Source organism: Pteropus medius, unplaced genomic scaffold (assembly GCF_902729225.1).
Source record: "Pteropus medius unplaced genomic scaffold, Ma_sr-lr_union100, whole genome shotgun sequence".
Taxonomy (NCBI): Eukaryota; Metazoa; Chordata; class Mammalia; order Chiroptera; family Pteropodidae; genus Pteropus; species Pteropus medius.
The window spans coordinates 59,985,186-60,010,444 of record NW_024344378.1 but is presented as its reverse complement, the minus strand read 5'-3'; the positions used below and the strand labels follow the sequence as shown (position 1 = coordinate 60,010,444).

The window sequence follows — 25,259 nt, the reverse complement described above, 5'->3', positions numbered from 1 at the left end:
TGGATTCTCTTTGCATGATGAGTACTCAAGAGTTAAAAAGGTCTCATTTTTTCACCCCAGGGTACATCTCCAAGCCACTCTTTTTTCCCTTTTTCTCTGGCTTGTCTTTTTTTTTTTTTTTTTATGCACACCTTTGTCGTCTGATATGTAAAATGGGTACACAAACAAAACTAAATTATATCATAAAAAGATGCAACATATATAGGCAGATGAGTTACAGTGAGCATTTGAGATGATACACTTCTACACCACTTTAAAATATTAAACAACCATAGGATGTCCCACTTGGAAAGCTTGCAGAGATCATCTGGTTTAAAGCTATTTTCAGATAGGGAAGCTAAAGCCAAAGAAACCATAGGAAGAGAACATCCAAGCCAGGACCAGAAACCAGTGACTCTTCTCTTGCATCTGGAAGCCCTTGTTCCTGAACCTTATAGTAAAGGCCAGTCCCCTGCAATATACTTCCTTCTTCTGGGGGACTTTGAGGCCCCTTTAAACCTCCGTAAGCTAATTTTTCTTTTTTCCTTTTTTAGGTTCTAGGTATATCAGTATTTACTCAAGATTTCTATTGTTCTTCTTCCTCTTGATTCGTATTATGCCAGCTTTAACTTCAGCTTTAACTTCTCTCTTTTCAGGTCCTTGGCCCCGCACTTTCTATCAGACATGACTGGTCATGCTGGGTTGTAATTTCTTGTTTATCTCTTTCTCTGTCTCTATCACACAGACTGTGAGTCTCTTGAGGGCTGGGATCATGGCATGTTCACTGTCCCCAGCACAGTATCTGGCACTCAATAGAGCTCAGTAGCATGAGAAACTACTTGTCAGGAATAGGAGAGCCTTAGTGCACTCATGTGGCATTCACATTTTGCATGCGGACCTCTTTGATAGTCACTGACTAAGGCCTGGCTGTAGGCTTAGCAAGGCCTTTTGGAGAAGGATACTATTAGGCTCTGACCCAGGAAATAGTTTATTAAGCCCTATTTTCCATCTTCTGGTCTCTTGATTACTCATGTATTTTGTAAACTGGTGTTAGTGTTCAGAAGCAGCTAAGCTATAATATTCTCAAAAATAGCAAAGTAAACCATAATTTATCAAAGTAAAAGCCACTATAATCTGCCAGCTATTCATCGCAGAAGTGATCAGATCTTAATGACCAAAAATAGTATCTTTATAAGACTGTTGCACACCTTTATTTCACTCCCAAGGCATGCCAAATACTTCACATTGGGCTGTCTCACCCACAATTTACACTCTAGAGAATGCGACTTGACCAGGATGACTCTGTGACAAATCTGAGCTTTAAATTTAAGTCTCCAGTCACCTCCTTTACATAGTTTTTCTCTTACGATAAAGTAATAAGGCACTGATTAATTGTGTTAAATAAGTGGGTTTTCAATAGTTTGGAGATGATGAATTCAGTGTATCTTTAACTACGATGGAATTAAGAGCACAGTTCATCAGCCTTTCCAGAGATTTGTTTCTTCCCATGCCCTCAACAAGGGGATTGTATGTCTCTACCTGCAGCCGGGCTCCTTTCTTTGAGTTGGGGTCTGGTCCATGATGTGAACCAAAAGAGAAGAAATAGAGCCAGTCATAAATGCTCAAAAATAATAAAAACTTTAAAAATATATATACTAAAGATATGATGCAAACCTTCCTAAGAAGACATGTCTGTGACTCACACACAGGCAAGGCCCTCAAATTTCATATTCCTGGGATCCTCCATAAAAGTCATAGTAGGAAACACTCCCCAGCAATACTTGGGGAAAAAATAATTGCCTCTTGGAAAGTTGGAAAGAGAAAAAGGAAATAGATTCTCAAAGATTGGAATTCTTTTTTTTTTTTGGTGAGGCAACCCTTGGTTGACCTCACTAATTGCAAGGAACTTGTCAGCTTACAATCCCTTATTTTATTTTTTTAATTTTTTGCGCCTACAGCACCTGGTCTTCCCAGGTGGTCTCCCATTCAAGTACTAATCAGGCCTGACCCTGCTTAGCTTCCGAGATCAGACGGGATCGGGCTTGTTCAGGGTGGCAAAGATCCTTGAACATATAATTATAATTTTTCTGAAGGTAAAAGACTGAAGGATTCTTAATGTTATAGTTCTTCTCAGATTTAATGTGCATATCACTTGGGGATGCTGTTTAAGTACAGATTCTGATTCAGTAGGTCTGAGGTGGGGCTTGCTAACAAGGGGCCTGATTCTGCTTCTTAGTTTATGAACCCCAGCCAGAAGAGCAAGGACAAAGATGGTGATGGAACTGTTTCTGGAAGATGTAAGCACCCATATTCCAGTTCTCTGAGCTCAAAACACATGGCTTGCTTCCTAAGGTTTCATTAGAGGTCAGCAGAGACTCTCTTCCTAATTCCTAATTATGATTCGCAGTGAGAATAATGACAAATATCTTCTTCCCTCTTCTGGATCAACCACTGAGAATATATTGCAAACTTTTTTTTTTTTTGGTGGATTTTAAATAATTAGACAACATCTCTATCTGATGATCTTTTAATAGCTCAGTTCTTTCTTACGAAATTAATCTGAACCCAACAAAAATGACATTGAGTATTCTCAAAGGCTGCCATATAATACAGGAGACTATTCCAATCTTATTAGCTAACCTCAGCCCATACTTCCTTTTTTGCTCCCACTGGAAGTTAATTATACTGCTGTAGTTTCTAAGTCACTGTACATATAATTGCCTAAATATTCTGCAGAAAAGGATTAATAAAAGTCAGGAAGCCAGGTTTCTTAACATTTGTAATAATGTAAAAGGCAAGTAAACCAAGCGATGTTTGCATTCAAAATTTGCAGATTCACTGAAATTTAAGGGTCAGGAACTAAGCTGAACCTGGCAAGCAATGAAACCATGTAAGCAGGGACTGCTTAGGTTTCTCTCCCCCTACTGAGCTCATATTAGTTCTCCAAGGATAATGAGGAAACAATTTTCTTGGCCTCAAAGATCGTTAAGCTCTGCCCGAGGCAGGGCTTCCTAAGAGGTGGTAACCACCTCCTTGATAAGCATGAGGTGTCTTGGGCATTCCTCCAGGAGCCTGGAATGGACCCTTGACTCTTCTTCCCTCATGAACCACGGCAAACTGCTCCCATCCCAGCTGATCCCACCTCTGTAACATTCTACCTAGGGTCCCTCCTCCAAGGCCCTCCTGGTACAATTGCAGTTTACGCAGGCCTAATCAGCTTTTTCCTCAAATGGGGAGCTTCCTCTCTGACTCTGCCTTGTTTCCTACCAGTCTTCCACTACCCCCAGAATGATTTGTCTAAAATAAACTGGGAACAAGTCCCCGACTTAAATTCCGAAGAGGCTCCACAGAGCTTTGAGGACTCAAATGTGAGGTGGAATGTCTGAGGTCCTTCATGGGCCAGGCTGATGTATCCATGCTAACTCCAAGCCCTGCCCTGGAGCGCTCCATGCCTGGCCACAGAGAAACCTCTTCCCTTGCTCACCCTCCTGGCTTCTGCCCCTAACACTCCCCTTTACTCCCACACCCTTTTCTTCTTGTCCAGGAAGTCCTCCCTGATACATCTGTCCTCATCCCCAGTGCCCAAGAGGGCAAGCTTGGGGGTCAGGCTGCCTGGCCCTGCCTGGGAGGAGACCCCATGCCAAAGTGCTCAGTGGTGTGTGGGATATCAGGCTGTGTGTCTCCATTTTATGGGAAACTCAGGCCCCTCTTACGAGAGACGTAGCTTTCTCACAGAGCAGGCCTTGTGTCCCCACATCAGGGGCCTGGATTGGATCTTCCCCTGATACTCTCTGAAGGAGTCAATCAGGGGTGGAGACACGGGTCTGCCTCCCAGGCGCCCATTTCCACAAACGATGGGTACCTTTCCGCCTCGCTCTCCCCTGCAAACAGCGCGGCTCCCTCCCTGCAGCTTGGAGCCGGCTCTGGCAGGTACCGAGTGAATTGCCCAGCTGCGCGCCCGCAGTAATTGCCGGGCCTGGGCTTGGAGCCCTACTAGAGCTGCCTTCTCCGCGAGGCGTGCTGGGTGGAAGTGGAGCCGGGAAGAGGAAGAGTGAACGCGGAAATACGTGAGGGGTCTTTTCTAGCCCAGACCTTGGGTTCGAACCCAACAGAGGGCTGGGGAGGATCTAGTTCACTGCTGGGGTTCTCCACCGGGGAGGGGAGAAGGGAGGGGTGAGGCCGGCCCTAGGGAGCGCAGATCCCCGCGGCTCCGCCCGCGTGCAGCTGATCCTTCTACACTCCCCGGGGGAGGGCGTCTGGCCCCAACCTGCCTTTGCAGCCTCTTCTCCCCTCTGTACCTCCTCCAAAACCCCAGGAAACGACGCCGCATCCCTTAAACAGTCAGTTTAAGTGCTTTCCCTCTTGCTGCTTCTGCCTGCGCTCGCCTGGTTCACTGCCTGTGAAACGCTTACTCATGGTTCAGGGCCCAGCCCGAAGGCCCATCCTCACCCCACCCCACAAGATCCCGATTTCACCGATTGATGTGGGCTGGCCCACCCGAGGCCAGCTCGCAGACGGCGGTATCTGTGCGCTCATTCGGGACGACAGGGTTCACCCGCGGGATGTCTGTCGGGTAGAGTCCGCACTCAGAGGAGCAGGAAAGGAAAACGCTGCTGCTGCTTGTGGTGCTGATGAGCTCTCTGCCCTCTCTGCACTTCCCTGAAGGGGACTGTCACAGGCCTCCTCAGAGAGAAGCTTCCCTTGCTGAAGAGGGCCAAGAGGAGCAGAAGTCCTTCAGTGACTGAGGGGCCTGAGGTGCAGCCACCTGTGAGGGCACCCGCAGGTACCTGAGCATGGAGGGAGAGCAACACTTGGGTTGTCATTACCTTCATTCCACTAGCCGGACTGTGATTTCTCTTGGTGGCTTGCTGTGGGAGGTGGGCGTATTCATTTGCTTCAGGGGAGGAAGCTGCAGAGGGTTGGGGGCTGAACTTTCATCTAGATCCTGCTGCTCCAAAGAGTAGTCACCGCAGGCTTCTTCCCACCCGCACCTGGCCTGGGGCAGAGTATAAAGGTCCAGCTGGAGGTGAAGATGCTTGGAAGCATGGGTTCCATCTTCTGAATGGAAATCTCACCTGTCTCTGGAGATTGGGGACCAGGTGTAATGCCAGGGGCAGGTGAGGCCAATGGGAAGCAACTGTGACTGTGCGGAGCTTGTCAAAGTGCTTCTGGGACCTTCTGAAGAAACTGACCACTCCAGGACTATGATCAGATTTCTGATAAATCACAGGCTTATCAGAAGAGGTCGTTCTTCACTTTGGGGCACCCAGAGGCAATTTTTAATATGCCATACGTCTTGGAACAACTTGTTAAGATGGTAAAAGTTACCTCTTTTGGTTTATTTTTTTGAGTCATGAAATGTTCTAAAGTTGATTGTGGTGATAGTTGCACAACTCTAGGAATATATTAAAAACTATTGAATGATACATTCTAATGAGTGAATTAGTTGTATGGTGTGTGAATTATATCTCAATAAAGCTCAACCCAGAGATAGATCCACACAGATATGCCCAACTAAGTTGTAACAAAAATGTAGAACCGGTTCAATGGAGGAAGGAGAGCTTTTTCAACAAATGGTGCTGGCAAATTGGGCATAGTTGGAAGAAAAGAGAGAAAGAAAGAAGAAAGAGTGAACCCTGAAACCAACCTAAGTCTCACACCTTGTATAAAAATGAACTCAAAATGGATGACGGGTTTAAATATAAAATGTCAAAACTAGAAAACTTTTAAAAAATAGAGGAGAAAATCTTCAAGATCTATGTTTAGCCAAAAAGTTCTTAGACTGGAAACCAAAAGCCTGAGCCATAAAATGAAAATTGATAAGTTGGACTTCATTAGAATTAAAACTTTTGTTTAGTGCAAGAACCTGTTAAGAGGATGCAAAGACAAGCTACAGACTGGGAGGAAATATTTACAACCAATATATTTGACCAAGCACTAGTATCTAGAATAAATAAAGAAATCTCAAAACTCCCATAAAAAAAAAGCAATTCAAATTGAAAAGGGGCTAAAAGATATGAAAACATTTCATTGAAGAAGATATACAGATGGCAAATAAGCACATAAAAAGATGCTCATTAGCTATCTAGTGGGAAATACTAATTAAAACTTTAATAAGATATCACTACTATAAAAATGACTGAAATTTTTAAAAAAGTGATAACACCAAATGTAGCTACAAAAGGACAACATGAGGGACTCTAGTTATGATGAAAACGTTATGTATCTTGACTATATCAATGCGTCAAAATTGTATCAAGATGTTACCACTGAGGAAACTGGGTATAAGGTACACAGAAGCTCTCCGTATTATTTCTAACAATTTGCAAGTGAAAATGCAATCATCTCTCTCTTTTTTTTAATAATCATCTCAAAATAAGAATTTAATTTTTAAAATATCCCCTTTCCATATCACTGATTTTAATGTTTGCTTTAAATCACCATGTGCATAGATTGTTCAGGGTAATTTGAATGTATTTTGAGATTGAACAGTCATAGACTGATTCTGATCTATTGGAAACTGAATTAATGAAGCTTTCAGCTATAAATCACCACCCACCAAATGCCAGAACTACAGTTTGGAGAAGATGGAAATTTGGACTCTTCTGGGGCAGAGATTTGTCTGCAGAAGTCCTCAGGATTCAGGTCTTCTGAGTCGTACCCTCTCTAGAGGAGGACATGAAGCAGGTGAGAAGCAGACTGGGACATGGAAAGATTCAGGATGAGGAGGCAGGATGCTAGTCTTCTGCATCTGGCTTTGTTCTGTGTTCCTATGCCAAAAACAGGACATTGGTGGGTGCTCAGCTTCCTATTTCATTAAATGAGTGTTGGGACTAGAGCTGGAAGTCTCAGAGTTCTACCCTGATATTTCTTTATTCTTTCATAGAGCATAACCCTGCCTCCACCTACTAGTTGTTTATAAGTGACCTCTGCAAGTGACAGTTTTCTCATCTCTTAAATGTTGTGAAGATTAAATGAGAAGACACACAAGGTGCTTATCACACAACCTGGCACTTTGGTGGGAGTGGCAATCTTGATGGTAGCCAAGCAAACAGCATCAGGTCTAGTCAGAGGCCACAGAGAAAGAACGGCTCATGTTGGAAGTAAATAATGTTGTATTGGAGAAAGCACCAATAAAAGGTATATTAAATACACTTGCAGTCATTAAAATCAGGTTTATACATATTTAATAACATAAGAAATTATCCTGTATAGTAAATAATGTATTATCTCAACCGTAAGTGTAAAAGATTCATTTTAAAAAGTGAAGATAAAAATCTTTCCAAAAACTAACAGTATTTATCTCTGGAAAGATGATCTCTTTCTTTGATCTCTCTTTCTTCAAAATAATAATATAATGAGATAGAAGAGGAAAAGAATAAAAGAAATGCACACATAAACCATAAACAGACTTTTTGAGGAGCTGTCTGAGAGGGTAAAATGGACCAGCTTTACACTGCCTGAGGATAGCAGCCTGAGCCCAGGAGAAGCTGGAATTGAGAGAAAACCCTAGAGTCTTGAGTGGTTCTCAAATCAAGGAATGAAGCCTCCAACAAGAGCACTGGGTCATTTGCTCAGGCTGCCATAACAAAACACTACAGACTGGAAGGCTTAAACAACAGACATTTATTTCCTCACAGTTCTGGAGGCCAGAAGACAAGATCAAAGTGTCATCAGGGTTGGTTTCTTTTGAGGCCTCTCTCCTTAGTTTGTCTTCTTTCTCTGTTTTCATATTGTCTGCCCTCTGTGTGTGTGGATATCTGTGTCCAAATTTTCTCTTCTTATAAGTACTCCAGTCATTTTAGATTAAGTCTACCCAAAAGAGCTTATTTTAACTTAATTATCTTTTTAAAGACTTTATCTCCAAATACGATCACATTCTGATGGATTGGGTGTTAGGACATCAACACATGAACTTGGTGGGACACAATTTAGCTCATGAAGAGCATAAATTACCATATGGATAAAGCATCTATAAACAAAGTTAAAAGACAAGTGACAGACTGGGAGAAATAAATATTTGCAACATTTATAATATACAGATTATTTTTATCCATAATATATAGAGTTTATATAATCAATAAGAAAAATGTAAACAACCCAATAGAAAAATGGGCAAAGAACATGAACAGGAAATTCACAGAAAAGAAATACAAAATAATCAATATGTAAGAAGATTCTCAACTTCATTTATCAATTTTACACAAACTGGAACAAAATGAGATTTTTTTTTCATTTATCAGATTAGCAAAAATTAAAAAGATTGATAATAACAACTCTTGACAAGAATGTAATGAAGTGAGAACTCTTAAATGCTAACAGGGAAGCATAAATTGGAATGGTCTTACCAAAGACGAAATCTATTAAAATTTTAAAACATTTATATTCTTTAACCCAGTGTTAAACTTCTAGGAATCAATGTTACTAAAATAATTGCACATGTGCTAAAAGATCTATACATAGGAGGACTTTTTTTTCTCCCGTAAATGTCAAAAAGAATGTAAATGTCCATTCCATGGGAGAGAAGTTAAATACAAATACTATACATGTAAAATGAATACAATATACCCATTAAAAAGTGAGTGTTCCTACATATACTGAGATTAAAATAAAGATCTTCAAGACAAGGGGATAAAAGAAGCAAATTGCAGAACTATATTCTAGTGGATCCATTATATATTTTTATAACTGTGTATTTGTAAAATAAACATAGGTAAATACACGGTTTTGTGAAGATGTTCACCACCCTGGCCAGAAGTCCCCCACTAACTGGAGGGGGACTAAGGTGAAGTTGGGGCATTTTGAAGGGGGGACTTTTCACCTTTTGCTCTGTGTCCCGAATAACTTGAATTCTGTACAACCAGAATAAACACAAACTTGCATGTTCTGACATACATACATAAGGAAAGGAAGGTGTCTGCTTCTGAAGATCTTTTGCAGATCTTCACAGTCATTCATCAAACTCTTCAGTCTTCTAAGAATGGCAGCTAACCTCATGAGAGGCTTGATTGCCCTAAAAGTTTGCTTTAATCAGTGTAATTAGCAGAGCATCAATTAGGCTGGAAGGTCTGGCAGCCCTGCAGGCTCCCACGCCTGTGGCTTCTGTCCTTGGCTGCCCTGCCCAGTCCCTTCGGTGACTCAGCTTTTCTTCAACCAATGTGGCTTTCTCTGTGTCCACGGCCCCGTGTTTCCTCTCATGACCGAAGACTACTATGGGCAAACAGGAGTCTCTGGGACCTTTTGGTTTGCTAGGGCTTTTTTCCTGCCTGCTGCTCCATGTCACACACTTCATCTTTGTTAGGTGGATCATTCGGGGCTCCAACTAGTAAATTTTTCTGTCATTTTTCTTAACTTACATCTCTTCCTATTTCTCAGTTCACTAAGAGGTTCCAGTCAGTATCCCCCAAAGTCACTGAAACCAGAAATCTGTGAGTTATCATTGCCCCACCACTCTGCCTAGTCAACCACAAAACCCTACAAAGCTGATTCCTAAGTGTATGTCCTCCTTTATCTCTACTGCCAGTGTATTTTTGCCTCTCATCTGGATACATCTTTGCTCTCAACTGTTACCACTCTGTCCTCCCTCTAGTTGCCAGAGAAAGCTTTCCAAAAAGCAAATTTGAACATGTTCTTGACAGTTTAAAATGTTGCTGGTGTCCCATAGCCTACTGGATAGAGTCCAAACCCCTTAACATGGTATACAAAACTGGGTCCCACCTGCCCTAGGCTACCAGCCCCCTGTACACATCCAGGCTGTTTCCATTCCCCTAGCTCTTCATACAAGTCTGCCTTTGCCTATGATGCTTTCCTGTTGGAGGTCTTTGGTGCATATGTGTTGATTTTTCCTCCCCAGTGTTCATTTCTATTTCTTGTGGTATCAGCATCCCCTAAACCATCTGCCTTGCTTCTCAGTCTAAGTACGTTTCAAATGGGTGGCTCCATGCCCTTCTCACCTGCTTCAGGCCAGACCAGATTGTTTAGCTTCTCTTTTTCTGGAATTTGGATTTTGAACATCAGAAGAGCCTTGAATAGACAGTCCATTTCTGGTTCAGCCCTGCTTCCTGAGAGTAATTCTTCAGTTTTCCTCTGACTCTGTGAGTTGTGCTATAGACAATCTTCTTATCCTCTCCTTTTTGGCTTAAGCCATCCAGGTAATTTTTTTGTGCTTTTAATCAAAGAACTCCCAATGAACCCCACCCTTCTGCATCAGACAAACTCTTACTTATCTTTTTGGATTCAAGTTAAGTGTCCATTTACTCATTCATTTATTAATTCAACAGATATTTACTGAAAGCATACTATGAGTTGGACACTATGCTAAGTGCTGGAGATATAATTGTAAATTAAACAAGAATAATTCTTAGCCATATGAACTTTAAAATATCTTCAAATAAACAACTCTGGGGGAGGGGACTTTGGTATAGAGGGCAGAATTAATTATATTCCTCCATTCATGGCACCTTATCAGTATCGGTATGGGTAATCGATTAATTACCTCTACGTCCCGCAATACTCGCATAGGCAACCATATTAATGTGTTTGATATCTATTTGAATGTTTTCTTGTGAAATGTATATTGTAGTTTTGTCAGCATGTGCTTTTAATTAACATGAAGCATATTACATTACATATTTATTTTGGTTTACTAATTGTCTTCATTAAGCATGGTTGCCTGAAGTAGTTGAAATGAGATAAAGAGCCTTAGAAGCAAATGTAAAGATTTTGACTTTTACTTGGAGTGGAATGGGAAGTCATTCGAGAGTTTTGAGCAGAGAGGCAACATGATCCGAATTGGTGTTTTACAAGGAAAACTTTGCCTGCTGTGTTGAGATTAAAATTCAGGGGTGTGCTCTATCTTTTTTAACCCCGGGAGCAGCTGTCTTGTCATAGCCCCTAATCCCTTGAAAATGTATGCCTGCATCAAGTTTGTCTCTAACCCCTCCTTGGTCAGGAGTACCTCTCAGCTGCTGAGCTGATTACTGTCTACAGTGGTGCTGAAACAACCTGAGACACTGACAGATGAGAGCCTCAGCAGCTTGGAAACCCCATGTCCCCTGACCTCACTTATTTCTAGCCACAGCTTCCAAAACAGAGCCATTTTAAGGGACATTGACACAGTAGCGAAGTTCATTGGGGGTGGGGCTGCCACAGTAGGGGTGGTTGGCTCTGGGGCTGGAATTGGGACTGTGTTTGGGAGGCTTATCATTGGTTATGCCAGGAATCCTTCTCTGAAGCAATAGCTCTTCCCCTATGCCATTCTGGGCTCTGCTGTCTCAGAGGCCATGGGACTTTTTGCCTGATGGTGGCCTTTCTCATCCTCTTTGCCATGCGAAGGAGCCATCTCCACCTCCCATAGCTCTTCTCCAGCGTCTCATCTGCCCCGTATGTCTCTTTTCTTATACATTCCCAGGCAGCCTGGGGAAAGTGATTGGCTCAGCATTTGACAGAGGGAAGACAAATAAATACTGTATTAATAAGAAATACATAAAATAAAATAAAATAAAATAAAATTCAGGGGTGCAATTGTGGAAGCAAGGCCAGTTAGTTGGCTGTTGCAGTAATCCATGGGAGAGTTGATGGTGATTTAAACCACAAATGAATATGTTCCTACATAAGAAACTCCTGTATATAAATAAGAACCAAAACCCAAGGGGAATACAACAGAAACCCTCCCAAACTAACAAAGAACATGATATGAGAATAGCTGATAATCAGAGAAATGCAGATTAAAACAATAATATGACATTGCATCCGTTACTTTGGCAAATGTTAGAAAGTTGGACACTGCCAACTGTTGACTGGGATATAAGGACTTGAAAATCCTCTTGCACTATTTATGGGAGTATAGAATTGAGCGGAAATGCGACATTGCTGAGTCAAGTTAAGTACTCAGGACCCAGCAATTCAGTTCCTGGTTATATATTCTAGAGAAATTTCCACACATGTTCATAGGGGAATGTGTAGGAAGATGTTTATTGCAGCATTGTTTGTGGCAACAAAAAAATGAAGACAGCCTAGATTTCCATCACTGGGACAATGGATGGGTAAAATGTGTATCAGGCTTTATGATAAGCACTTTATATGCATTATCTCATCTTTTCTTCAAAGACAGCCCTAAGACAGTGGGACTTTTAACAGCATCCCGTTTTACGGATGATAAAATGGAAACTATCCTCTCATACACACAAACTGTTGTTTTTTTCTGGTACGCTCTCCTCAGTGTCCGGACGAGGACACTGGGGTTCCGAGCTCAACAGCTTGCCAAGTCTCCCAGCCGTACAGAATCGTCATGCCCTGTAGTCTGCCCTTGGTTTGCGGAGCCTCGGACCTGGACGGTCAGCACCGCGGACAGCGCCAGCGGGGGGTAGGGGCGGGGCGGGGCGTCCATAGACACGTCACGGCGCGTGCTCACCGGCGGCCAGCGCCATCGTGTCACGTGACCTAGGTAATTGGCACAGCGCACTGGACACCCCGGCGCTCAACCCTTGACCTGCAGCCTGCGGACCACCGCGCCGCGCGGAACCCCGCCCGCCGGGTGAGCGCGGCAGCCCATCCCCTCCGGGTCCTTGCGCCTCTTTTCTCACCGTCTTGGTGGCGGCCCCTCTGCTCCCGATTCCCAGGTCCTGGGGCGCCGCCGCCCACAATCCGGAGCGGGGCCTAGATGGGGAGGCAGGGGGGTGGAGTGAACGTGACCTTGGCTCTCCCGCCCTTAGCTGTGACACTCCCTTAGGGCCCCCAACTCTTCGCGCAGGTCCGACCCTGCGAGGGCCGTGTTTTGCGTAAAGAAGCGACGCGCTAACGGTGGGGTTTCTGGCAACAACCAGGGTTCTCCAGCCCGAAGACTACAGACTGTCCACGCTATCTTTTGTAGTCTAGGGAGGTCTACTTGTCGCCCCGTCACAAGGCCGGTGCTGCGGATAGCCGCACTGGGGAAGAAGGATCAGCGTTATGTGCCTGGTGGGAACACGCAGACAGCTTCAGTGTCTCAGGACCTCGTGGAGGCAGAGCCCTTATAGACGGTTTTAACCACTGTCTCCACTCACAAATAGGGTAACTGACGCATTGAGAGAAGCAAGACTGGCCTGCGGTTACAGCCAGCCTGGGAAGTGCTTCTCCCACCCCCAGGGAGATGCGGGAGGGGGTAAGATGGTGGTAAACCAGAGATTTAAGCAGGATGCAGTGGCCATTAACTGGACTCCAAGGGCCCCACTCTGACACCCCTCCATCACAGACCGCCCTTGCACTCCCTCCCCACACATTCCTTGGGCTATTGGAACAGGCCCCATTTATCTTTGTACTTTGCCCACCTCTGTGCTTTAGCTCAGGCCCCTCATTTCTGCCAGATAAATAAGCACACCCCCTCCCTACCCTGCTTTCCACCTTGGAGTTTGCCCCCGGGGCTTTCTCTTGGGTTCTGCAAACTGGAATTGGGGTTTATTCCTGAGAAAAGCTCACCCAATTCTCAGAATGTGGGCACTCAGAAACTGCCCAGCTTCTAGGTTTTGGAGAGGGCCTTTCCTTTCTTGGGATCTCTGTTAGCTGGTTTTTACAATGGGCGTTTTGCAGAGCAGTCCTCACCAGGGCAGCCCAGACAGGGCATTGTGTGTGGGAAGATTAGTGTCCAGGGATGTTATGGTTCTGAGGTGGGGCTGGAGATGGTACTGACCTTGTCCCTAGAGAGGAGACCCTCCCAAGAGCTGCCCAGAGCAACTTGCCTGGGAGTGCCCTGGGCTAGGTAGGGGGTGTGCAAGGTGCCTGACTCTGACTCTTCATTGCTGCCTTTACCTGTGTAGGTAGGACCTGGCAGAGCTAGCTGGGACTCTGGCTCCAGATACTGAGATCGGCTTTGTCCCCAGTCCTCCAGGGTTCCTGGATCCTCAAGCCCTGCTGAGATGGGGACAGGGATGGCTGGCTGACTGACTTCCTGCCAGGCTGGGTGAAGGCCACAGCAGTGCCCAGTGGCTATGCCAGACAGTTCAGTGTTTGTAAAACAGTGTTCCTGCACCGAGCCAGGCTGGACACAGCCAGACTTTGTGTCTGGCCCCTTCCCATGGGGATGGAGGTCAGCGCAGGCAGAGAGAACAACTCTGATAACAGTAGTTAGAAAGTGCATTGTTTAAATGAAATCTTGGTTTATATCTTGACTCCAGAGTGAAGAGAGTACAGGCTCTGAATCCACACAGAACCCTGTCACTCACCAGCTTAAACTCTCTGTGCCTCAGTTTCCCTGTTTATAAAGTGGGGCTAATCCAAGTACCTACATCAAGAGATTGTTGAAAGGGTTAAATGAGCACAATGCCTGCCCTAGAATCAGTGCTGTGCGTGCTCTTATTTTTATTCCCGTGATGGATGGTCTTGGTATCTGTTTTTTCTTGCCTTAGAATGGGGATAGCAGAGCTTCGTGGGTTGTTTAGATTCTTCTGATAGCCCAGGACAGTAGGTCCTGGGCCCAGTGGTTATCTGTAGAAGCCCTGTATTTGCACAGGCCTCAGGGCCAGTCAGAGGCAGAGCAAGGGTTGGGACCCTGGCATTCTGACACCAGAGCCCATGCCTCGAGTCCTGACCCCGCACTTGGAGAGATGCTGCTCTAGGGAGAGCCAGCCCCTAGTAGTCCTGGCATCATCACTGGCTGGCAGGGCTGGGCATGTAGTCTAAAACTTCAGGTTCTGAGCACGTGGAAAAGAGGCTTGGGGCACTTGGGGCTGAAGTTCCAGCTGAACCCACCTCCTTCCTTTCTGCACTGGAATGTAGTTTTGCTTTTTAACTTTTCTCTGTTCAGACTTGCTGCTGGTTGCCTGAGGAGCCCACTTTCCCTTGCTTAAGGAGATCATTCCCCACTTCCTTTCACCTCATGTGAGTTTAGAGGGACTGAGGGAGTAGGCAGGCTGGGAGGGCTCTGCCCTGTCCTGCCTTGGGGACCTGATACCTTGTAGAAGGCCCAGCCAGATGGTTTGGTGGCTTGGTTGAACTGATTGGGTGGGGGAGGGGTCCCATTGGTTGAGCACACCAGGCCACAGGTGCATTGGCTCAGGGCCTGGCCCAGACAGAACCTGGGAGCCAGTTATGTTCCAGAAGGCACATTTTCTGGGACTGAGTTGTACAAGGGGAAGCAGGCCCCATCCTGCCTGTATCGTCTCTGGTGCTGCACTCCACTCACAGGCTGGGATTCTCTGGGCAGAAGAGCATTAGCAGGTATTCATGGGAAGCTGTTCTGTGTCCAGGTATTGCTGAGCTGGGGCAGAGGATGGGGCGCTGATCACAACTATGGTAGTGGAGGTGGGGGAACAGAGGTTCTACTATATATATCCTGTGTAGGATGTGGTGGCAGGGTCCGGGGGCAGCAGGAACCTCAGTGGGCCCTGTCGATCCTCAGCCTGCCTTGATAGGGAGCCCTGGGGGCTCTTCAGGAGGGAACTCTTAGAACTCATGTCCTCTGGAGAGTGGAAGAAGCTCTCTGCTGTTACTCAGAAATTCTCCCTGAGAAAGAGCAGGTGACTGACCTTGTGGAGTGAGATAAACTCCAGATTCTCATTCCTGTCCAGCCTGGGTGGACTTCCAGCCTGTATGTACTCCCTGAGCTGTTAGCTTTCCTGAGTGACATTGGTGCTGAATGTAAGCTCTGGGCAGGGTACAGGAGCCAGAGAGTGGCTCCAACCAAGAGTTGGGCATGGTGCCTGCCTTCTGATCTACCCTTCACTGGTCCCTAGTGTCCTTCCCTTCTCTGAGCCTCAGTCCTCCCTGCTATGAAGTGGGGCTGTTTGGACTCGTGGCTTTCTGGGTCAGACTGCAGTTGGAGGAAGTCACTGGTCACTTTTGGTCACAATGACCAGAGACCCAGCTGTGCCACGGGCCTCCTGAGATAGTGCAACTCAGCCATACCCCTATCTTCTGGCTTTTTCCTGACTAGGCATGGTATAGCCAGCCCCTGGAGGACTCCCTGGCCCAAGTTCCAGGGTAGCCAGCTGTGTGGCCTACTTATTAGGGATTCTGCATGCACATACCCTATGACCCTCTGAGTGGGCTCCAGGACCTGGACTGGGTGCTCCCTGAGGCAGGGCCATTGTCTCTGTACCAGGTTTTGGGAGATGGCAGGAAGGGAGCTCTGGCTGGAGTGGGTGGTGCACTGTAGAACTGGGGTTCAAGAACTCTGAAAGCTGTTCAGGTAGAGTTTATTGAGCTAGGATCTACCACTAGGCAGTGAACTTAGGAGGGCTAGCAGACTGTCCCCTTCTCCTTTGAATTATCACTGCCTTGCCTAGGGCCAACTGCCTAGTAGGACCAACAAATGCCAGATGAGTGAAGGATTGGCTACCAGAGCCTCCTTCTGCCCTGGTCCTGTGGTTTATGCCTCTCCCGCATTGCCTGTGTCCAGAATGAGTCAGCTGAGGCTGCTGCCATCCCGGTTGGGGGCACAGGCCACGAGGATTCTGACCCCACATAATGTCCAGATGTTCAGCTGGCACAGCAGGTCATCTGGGCCACCAGCCACCTTCCCAAGCAGCAAAGGTGGAGGCAGCTCCAGTTACATGGAGGAGATGTACTTTGCCTGGCTGGAAAACCCCCAGAGTGTCCACAAGGTCAGTATCCCCACCCTGCCCACTGTGTGGGAGGGAAGCTCCTGGGGCTGGGCCGAGGAGGGGGAAGTGGGAGAAGTAATCCTCATGTTGGATGAAGAACGCCTGTTGCTTTCCTGTTGCTGAACCAGCCAGCAGGTGGTGGGCTGGCCTGAGAAGCCCTGCCAATGCCCTGCTCAGCCACACCTGGTCTGAGACCTGCCCCTCCCCGCTTTGTCAAGCTGTGCTGTTTCTAGATGGCCCTCTGTTATGTAGTAAGGCACATAAGTGTTTATGTATGTATTGAACTGATAAATACCTGCTAATGACTTAGATGACAGGGCGAAAGTGAAAAGTGAAGCTGCTCTCCCTATTCTTCACCCACACTCACATATCCAAAAACAAAAAGTATAAAGTTAGACAGTAATCCACTTGTTTGCTCAGTTCCCACTTGTTTATCCTCCAATTTATTCACAGCTTCTTCTGTATTCTTTCAGAGAATTTCTTTAGGTAAATTTACTATAAACACAACTCTAGATTTCCCCTTTATACAAAAGTAACACTTAAGGTTCATTGTTTTGCTCCAGACTTTTTCACTTAGTACACATCTATCTCCAAGATCTTTCCCTGTCAGGATGTCCAGAGCCTCATTGTTCTTTTTCTCCAGTTACATAATATTCATTGTATGGCTGTGGAACATTTCCATTCTCTGGCTGTCATGATCAGTGCTGCAGTGCTCAATCTTGTATATTCCTCATCTTGCACGTGTGCAGCTATCTGTAGGATAAATTCTTCAAAGTTGAATTGTCGTGTTGAAGAGTATTTGTGTATATAATATTGATGGTTTTTGCCAAGCAACTTTCTACAGGGTTTGTACCACCTTATTCTCCCACCAGTACTATATGAGAGTATATAGAAGAAAGCCCTGTTATGTGTTCTGCTAGAACATGGAACAGCTTGTGCATATGCATGTGTGCTTTTTGCTTCTACACAAATAGTAGCAAACCATACATCCTCTTCTGCTTTATTCAGTTTACAATATATCCACATCCACAATAATAAATGTGCTATATTTTTTGTAAAAACTACGTAATCTTCCAGAATCTAAATGTATTATTTATTTAACCAGTTTCCTATTGGTTTCTACTTAGATCGTTTTTATATTGTTGTTTTCATAAACAGTCCTGCAGGGACACATTCTTGTACATACATGGGGGCACACCTGTACAAGTATATTTGTAGAATAAATTACGAGCAATGGAATTCCTAGTTCAAAAGATACATGCATTGAAAATGTTGATGGCCCGCCCACCAAATTGCCCTCCACAAAGGTCTCCTCCAACCCACTGTGTGTGAGGGCATACTTCTCCCAGGGATAGAAGCCCTGCCTTTCACACCCGAAGCCTCTGAGTCACAAGTTAAAAGTCTTTCCCTACCCACTACCAAGCTGGGTCCTGGAGAGATCTTGGCTCTGGGTGGGGTCCTGGACCTGTTTTGAGGGGTCTTCTTGGCATGGTCGTGGTTAGGCTCTGAGAACTGTGGTGTTGAAGGAACATCTGACACCCCTTGGGGCCCCAGCCAAAGCCAGCCCCCACTCCTCCCAGGCCTTGACGTGGCTGTTTTCTTGCTTCTGCCCTGCTCAGTCCTGGGACAGCTTCTTCCGGAAAGCCAGTGAGGAAGGCTCTTGTGTCCCGGCTCAGCCACTGCTCTCCTTCCTTGTCCCCGAGAGCAGGCCAGCAGTCTCAAGCCGGACCAAGACCAGCAAGTTGGTGGAGGACCACCTGGCTGTGCAGTCCCTGATCCGGGCCTACCAGGTGAGCAGCTTGGAGGGCACAGGCTGTGAGGTTGGACTGACTCCTGGAGTGTATCCAGGTGCTGATGGAAAGGGAACTCTCTCAGGGAACTCGCTCAGCTCCAGCATCATCTCCTTAGAGAGCCCTTCTCCAAGCCCTCTGTCAGGTGGCTCTCACTCCTCCTGCTACTCTTTGTCACATTACTGTGTCACTTACCACCCCCGGGCTTTTTTATGTGTGGTCTTCCTCATGGAATATTATCTGTCTCACACACCACTGTGCCCCAGGTACCTAGAGGAGGACTTAGTAAATAATCAATATCAGCAAATGTTGAATGAAAGTTGAGTAGCATGTTTGTTTTCTTCTCTTGACTAAGCATTCCAAGAGGACAGGGACTGATATACAGCAGGTGCTTAATTAGTGTTTATAGAATGAATGAATATTTCAGTAAACAGCTCTCTTTTTACCAGCTGCTCTGTTCTGAAGACTTAAGTTCTTCCCAGCGGGTCCCCAGGCTGGGCCCTTGCTCTGCCAAAGAGCCTTGGTTATGTTCCATATTATTGGTCTTGACTGAACAGGACTAATTGGAGGGTTGCTCTGGGTGTTCACTCCAAAACAAGTGTAGTCATTTGGGATCTCCCTGGGAATCAGTGGCAGAAGGTATTTCATAAGAGAAAGTTGTTTTACAGACACACAGAAGGAAGGGCAAGGGCATCCTGGATCCCCTGGCAGAGACTCCATGGGAGGTAGCAGCAAGCCACTGCAGGAGCTGAGGGGTGGGGAGGCCTTAGCAAATGGAAATGGTGCCTTGCCTCTGAGTGAGGCATTCTGTGGGATGGCAGCTGCACTCCTTGTGCGCCAACTGTGCTGAGATGGAAGAGGGAATGCGAGCAGGACTCATGGATTCTGGGCCACCTGGGAACAAACAGCAGTAGTTATAATTGTGTTTTCTTGGGTGGCTGAAAGAAGCAGAAGATGATCTTAACCATTTTGAAAACAAAGACAAAGAATATAAAACTCTATGTTATATACAAGTTAACAGTTCAGAGTGCTGCCTAAGGGACTTATCTCCTAAGCATAGTTCTCAGCTCTTCAGCTTCTATTTGTTATTTAACTAGGGAAGACTAAACTCTAGAGAGGCCTTCCAGCAGAATAGTCTCTGGATTCAGGCATGTTACTCTGTATCTGCATGGTAAAAATTCGCGGAAGGTTGTGGCTGATGGTCGGCACCCCCGGGGCGGCTGCAGCCCCTCACAGGCTAGTAGGAGGCAGGGTTCTGGTTTGACTCATCTGTACACAGCACTGAAGAAAACTCAAATATTATTATGAACATTTTCAAACATGAAGGGTAGAAAATTTGTGTAGTGAACCCCTACACCCATCAATACAGGACTGGTCTTGACTCATCTATTGCCCACCTTTGGCTCTACCCACTGGCCACTAATTATTTTGAAGCAAATCCCAGACATCATTTCATTCATCAAACATTTCAGCATGTATTGCTAGAGATAAGGGGTCTTTAAAAAATATACCACGATGGCATTATCACACCTTAAAATAATAACAATAACTTTTAATGTCATCAAACATCCAGTTGACATTTGTGTTTGCCTAGTTGTCTTACGATTTCTTTTTACTGATTATTTGGATCTGGATCCAAATAAAGCCACAGGTTGTGATAGGTTGATGTGACTCTTAAATCTCTTGTACTCTGCAGGTTCCTCTCTATTTCTTTTTGTGTTCCTTGTCATTTTTGTGTGGAAGAAACCAGATTGTTTGTCCTGTAGAATTTTCCTGAGTCTGGCTTTTGCTGATTGTATCCCCATTATGTCACTTCATCTGTCCCTTTGTCCCACGTAGTTTCTGTAGTTAGATCTAGAAGCTTTATTCAATATAGATTTGGTTTTTTTTGTTTGTTTGTTTCAAAATCAGCTTCCCGGTGGTGATGACACTTCATGAGTTAGCGGCTATTGATGATTATTACTTCTTGGATACATTAATTCATTAGGGGTGATAAAAAATGGTGATATTCTAATTCTATCCTTCTTTGTCTATTACCTGAAATAATTCTCAGGAGAAACTTCTCTTTGTCAGCTCCATTTATCCTGAGGTACAAATTGTACAGGAAAGACAGGATCATTGTTTGATTTTTTCTTTTCTTGATGAATTTTCAGAATTGTGAGGCGATTCCCCAGCATCCAAAGATGGCCAGTGAAGGTTTTTCTTTTTTAAGTATGGTGTGAATGCATGAATTTAAACATATTTGATGAGTTTCAATCTGTTACAGATATTATCCTTATCATTACTCATAATGTGTCCTTATTCCCAGCCCCAGTTGTGTTTGAGCACTCCCTTACTATCTGGTATGACACGATGCTCTGAGCTCATCTTTGTACATTTCTTCTCAGCCCTGGGACCAGCCAGTTCTCCAGGGAGTGCTGACAGTGTTCACTGCTATTGGTTTGGTCATTATTTCTGGGCCCTTTCAGTAGTTAGAGCCTGGAAGTATGTATTTTTTTAAAGCTGACAGACATACTTTATGAGTCTATACTGATGCTTCTATATGTGTCAAATGTGATACTTAGGGTTTATCCTTGACCTCATCAATCTTATGTCACCACCTCCTTTTAAAGATGCTAAGAATAGGGGTTCTCCAGGACAGCAATACAATGACTTATTTGATTTTGCCTATAACCCACATACAACAGTCTCAGAATACAATTCTAACACTACCACTACTGATTTGTTATAGAAATGAATTTGTGAACTTTTCTCCTGCAGTTCTGTTTGCTTTAGAAAATTTTCTGTTAGTCAGTTGGAATAATTCCTCTCTATGAGTTATGCCCCTGAATGGATGTGTTAATTCATTTGTTTTGTTTTACTTCCAATTTTAAAACTTAATTTTATTTTATAATAATATGAAATATTTACAGGATTCCAAAGTCAAATCTTCAAAGCAAGATATTCTTAAAAGTCTAGCTTCTAGCTTTGCCACTCTACCCTAATTTGTCCTTTCCCCATAAATAATTTTCCATATTTTGTTTTTCTTATTGTACTATTTATTCTTATAATGCATATATTTATTTGTATATTTAGAAATATATGCAAATGCATATATTTACTTGTAGCTCCCCTTTCATAGACAATGAATGGTAGTTTACCACACACATTTCTCTATAATTTGTTTGTTGAGACTACCTCATAGTAGCTGATAGGGATTTTCTTCATTTCTTTTAGCAGCTCCCTAGTACTTCCCTGCTTGGATTTCCCATATTCATATGCCAGTCTCCTATTGATAGACATTTGGGAAGTTTCCAGAATTTTGCGATTTCTAGTAGTACTGTAGTAACTATTTTTGTGTATGTATCCTTTCCTGTTTTTGAAAGCTGCATGTTGTACTTTTAAACAGAGTTGAGCTCCTGCCACCTCAGTGGCCATGGTGGGACCTTATAAGTACCCGTGCAGTGGCCGGGTGCTGGAGACATGTGGGAACGTGAAATTCTGAAGTGGGAAGTGAGGAGCTGGGGCCCGGAACCTCACTCTTGGTGAGGATCTGTCCAGCTGCATCCTAGCCCTGCCCTGACCTTTTGCCCTTCTCCCAGATCCGGGGTCACCATGTGGCCCAGCTGGACCCCCTGGGCATTTTGGATGCAGACTTGGACTCCTTTGTACCCTCAGACTTAATCACAACCATCGATAAATTGGGTGAGAGTCGGTACCCTTTCCTGTTGTTCTGGTGACTCCAGAGCCAGCTGCTGCCTGTGCCTAGTGAGGGGCTCTGAGACAGCAGTGCCTCTGGGTACTCGGGCCCAGCAAGCAGCCCAGGAGGCTTTTTTTTCTACTGCACTGTCTTGCCATCTTCCCTAGCTGGACCACTATGCTCAGCAAGCTTGAGAGACTTGTCCAGGCCCGCCCTTGTGGCAGCAAGCTGGGCTCTGACTCCCACCATCTGTTCCCTGAAGACAGAGGGTCCCTGAGCTTAGGCTGGACCTGGTGGGAGGGTGCTGGGGGGACTGGTGGGAGGTCTGGGCATACTGCCGGGCCCCACCTCATCCCTTACAGCCTCATCCCTCCCTCCTCTCTGCCGCCTGGGTTCTGCTGTATGTGTCTCCCAGCCTTCTATGACTTGCGGGAGGCTGACCTAGATAAGGAGTTCCGGTTGCCCATGACCACCTTCATTGGGGGCTCTGAACACACCCTTTCTCTGCGGGAGATCATTCGGCGCCTGGAGGTGAGCACGGTCATATGTGTAGGGCATACCTGATGGAGCTCTCTGGAGCCTCCTAGAGGGAGGGAGGGCACTGACTTTTTTGTTACAGATGCCAGGGCAGTCGTAGCTCTTCCTGGCTTCTCGAAGAGTACCCATCTGTCCCCCTAGAGCACCTACTGCCAGCACATTGGCCTGGAGTTTATGTTCATCAATGATGTGGAGCAGTGCCAGTGGATCCGGCAGAAGTTTGAGACCCCTGGTGTGATGCGGTTCTCCAGTGAGGAGAAGCGGACCCTGTTGGCCCGGCTGGTGCGCTCCATGAGGTCAGGCCCTCAGCACCACCCTGGACAGCTCGAGTGGCTGGCGGGGGGCGGCCTGCTCCAGGGCTGTATAAGATGTCCCTGGTCCTGGCTAAGAAACTAGGAGGATGCCTGGCAAGGGAAGGCAGGGCTGGATGGGCCTCACCGCTTGGCCTGTGGAGGCCCTTATGAGGAGCACTGGGGCTGTGTGCTCAGAAAGAGCTGTTCAGGTGGGCAGGGATGGTGCTCCAGGACATGACAGCAGGGCCACAATGAGCAAGGGCAGAAGTGGAAAAAGTGACTATGGGAATGTTTGGGCAGAAAGATACTCGTGTGTATTGAGTATAGCAGGGCCCCCCTGGTGGACACACCTGGCTCTGCCTACTGGCTTCTCTAAAACTGAGTCTACCCAGGGCTGCAAGGACCTGGACGATCACCTGGCACAGCCACTAGGTTTAGAGTAGATCCCTGAACAGTGAGGTGTGAGCTGGAATTTGAGTTGAGCTGTGAGGAGGTCTTTGGAGTATGGTGAGAGAATTATGTGCAGTGCATGTGCAAGAGGGCAGTAGGCTGGGAGCAGGGGAGATGGCTCATAGAAGCAGTTTGACTAGAAGGTGGAGAGAAGATGATAGCTGGGTTTAGATGTAGGCAGAGGTTTTGGTTAAGCTGGGAGGACCCCAACTTCCCCTGGACCTGAGCTGCTACCTGGTGGGGACATTATGGCATCTGTGGAAGGTCCTGGACATGCGGAGGGAGGTGAATTTACAATATCCTCTGTTCTGGGCAACCTGCTCTGAGCCCTCATGAACTTCCCAAGCCTCTCCATCCTTTCCATTCTCCATCTTTTTCCTTCTTTCCCCAAGCAGGTTTGAAGACTTCCTAGCCAGGAAGTGGTCCTCAGAGAAGCGATTTGGCCTGGAAGGCTGTGAGGTCATGATACCTGCCCTTAAGACCATCATTGACAAATCCAGTGAGATGGGGATTGAGAATGTCATCCTGGGAATGCCACACAGGTAGGCCCCTTTCTCCCCTCCACAGCCTTGTCCATTCTCCTCCAGGCCTAGCATACTGAGGGGGAAAGAAGAGAATAAAAATCAGAGCAGGGATGCTGGTGGGACTTGAGGGTTGAAAGAGAGTGGCCTAGAAATTTCTCAGAGTCCCTGGGCCCTGGCTTGCTCATCACAGAAAGAGCTAAGCACTTGGCCAAAGCCACATAGAGCCAGGGACTAACCAGTTTCTCTCAGACTCAATTTCTCTCTTACTATGTTGCTGCTGTCCCCAGGAGGGTCAAGATTTGGGAAAAGAGTTGTATCATGCTTCTTGAGGTTCCTGTGGACAAGGAGATGTGAAGGGGTACATCCTAGGGAAATGCAGGCAGGGCCTGGGCAGGTGACCCCTGGTTGTCATCCTCTAGAGCAGGGGTCCCCAAAACCTGGGCCATGGACTGGAATGAGTCCGTGGCCTGTTAGGAACACAGACCACACAGCAAGAGGTGGGTGGCCGTGAGTGAGTGAGGCTTTATATGTATTTGCAGCCACTCCCCAGCCCTAGCATCACCACCTCAGCTCTACTTCAGATCATCAGGCATTAGATTCTCAAAAATATTGAGACCAACGCCCTAGTGGGAGATCTCTGAAGGTGAGCCAAGGGTCTCTTCCTCTGGCTGCAAGCTGACTACACATTTCCCTATGACCTTGATAAAGACTTAGAAGACTGGCTTGGCAACTGGGCAGTTACCTCTGAGCTAGAGCCTGTGGTCTAATGAAGAATACAGCCTGAGGACAAATGAAGGTAGCCAGGGGTCCTGCCGAATAAGGTCCTCTTATAAGAGGATGTGCTGAGCAGTCTGGGGTTGACAAAGCCCTAGCGTTTTCTGTGACTATTTTTAGTTGCTCATGGTGAAACCAGCCCCTCAGACTGCATCAGCATGAGTAGTGTCCAGGAGTTCATGCAATGCAAGAGGGTCCCCATCCTGTGGGCTGTACTACCAGGAGCTGGAAGTTTGCCCGTTATAGGCTTAATGCTGTGAGGGGCTTGGAAATGCCCAGTGTCTGGTCAGAGCCCTAGCTGGCTCCATGGTCTGAGATGGCATGGACTTGTGAGACAGGATGGCATTCGGTGGTCAGGGGCAGCTCTGGGACTGTATGGTAGTGCTGGGCAGGCTCTGGACCTTAGGAGGCCTCTGGGAGCTGAGGGATATTCTGGGCCAGGACTCCATAGTCGAGGAAGGGACTTTGAGGCTGTTTGCCCAAAGAAGTTGAAGATTGTTTATTTGGCTTCCATGGACCCACAAACAGGAGAGAGGCCCACCTGGAAAAGGGCCACCTTTCCATCACAGGGCCATGTGGGACTGGAGGTCAGGTCAGGGTATGTGTGTGCCTGGGGCTGACATCTGTTGGTGGGCTTTGAGGGGTGAGTTCTGAGT

General features: G+C 46.0%; 1 protein-coding gene and 2 pseudogenes across 11 annotated transcripts in view; 2 read left to right on the top strand and 1 right to left on the bottom strand.

The window, feature by feature from the left end:
- Positions 1-1,928: 1,928 nt before the first annotated feature.
- LOC120610083 (uncharacterized) lies at positions 1,929-2,048 on the bottom strand (annotated as a pseudogene).
- Positions 2,049-10,877: 8,829 nt separating this feature from the next.
- Positions 10,878-11,335, top strand: LOC120608969 (ATP synthase F(0) complex subunit C2, mitochondrial-like; annotated as a pseudogene).
- Positions 11,336-12,380: 1,045 nt separating this feature from the next.
- OGDHL (oxoglutarate dehydrogenase L) overlaps positions 12,381-25,259 on the top strand; it is a 29,528-nt gene continuing 16,649 nt past the window's right edge. For 3 of the 11 annotated variants that reach the window (XM_039872369.1, XM_039872362.1, XM_039872370.1), the window contains exons 1-8: positions 12,402-12,514; positions 14,759-14,832; positions 16,239-16,556; positions 18,176-18,346; positions 21,928-22,030; positions 22,441-22,556; positions 22,704-22,858; positions 23,701-23,847. In XM_039872369.1, the coding sequence (XP_039728303.1) occupies positions 16,272-16,556; positions 18,176-18,346; positions 21,928-22,030; positions 22,441-22,556; positions 22,704-22,858; positions 23,701-23,847 (977 nt within the window). In that variant the 5' untranslated portion in view covers positions 12,402-12,514; positions 14,759-14,832; positions 16,239-16,271. Of the gene's footprint in view, positions 12,515-12,850; positions 13,030-14,758; positions 14,833-16,238; positions 16,557-18,175; positions 18,347-21,927; positions 22,031-22,440; positions 22,557-22,703; positions 22,859-23,700; positions 23,848-25,259 lie in introns of those variants that run through there. The other 8 variants (XM_039872367.1, XM_039872363.1, XM_039872366.1 and 5 more) reach the window with 8 other exon arrangements.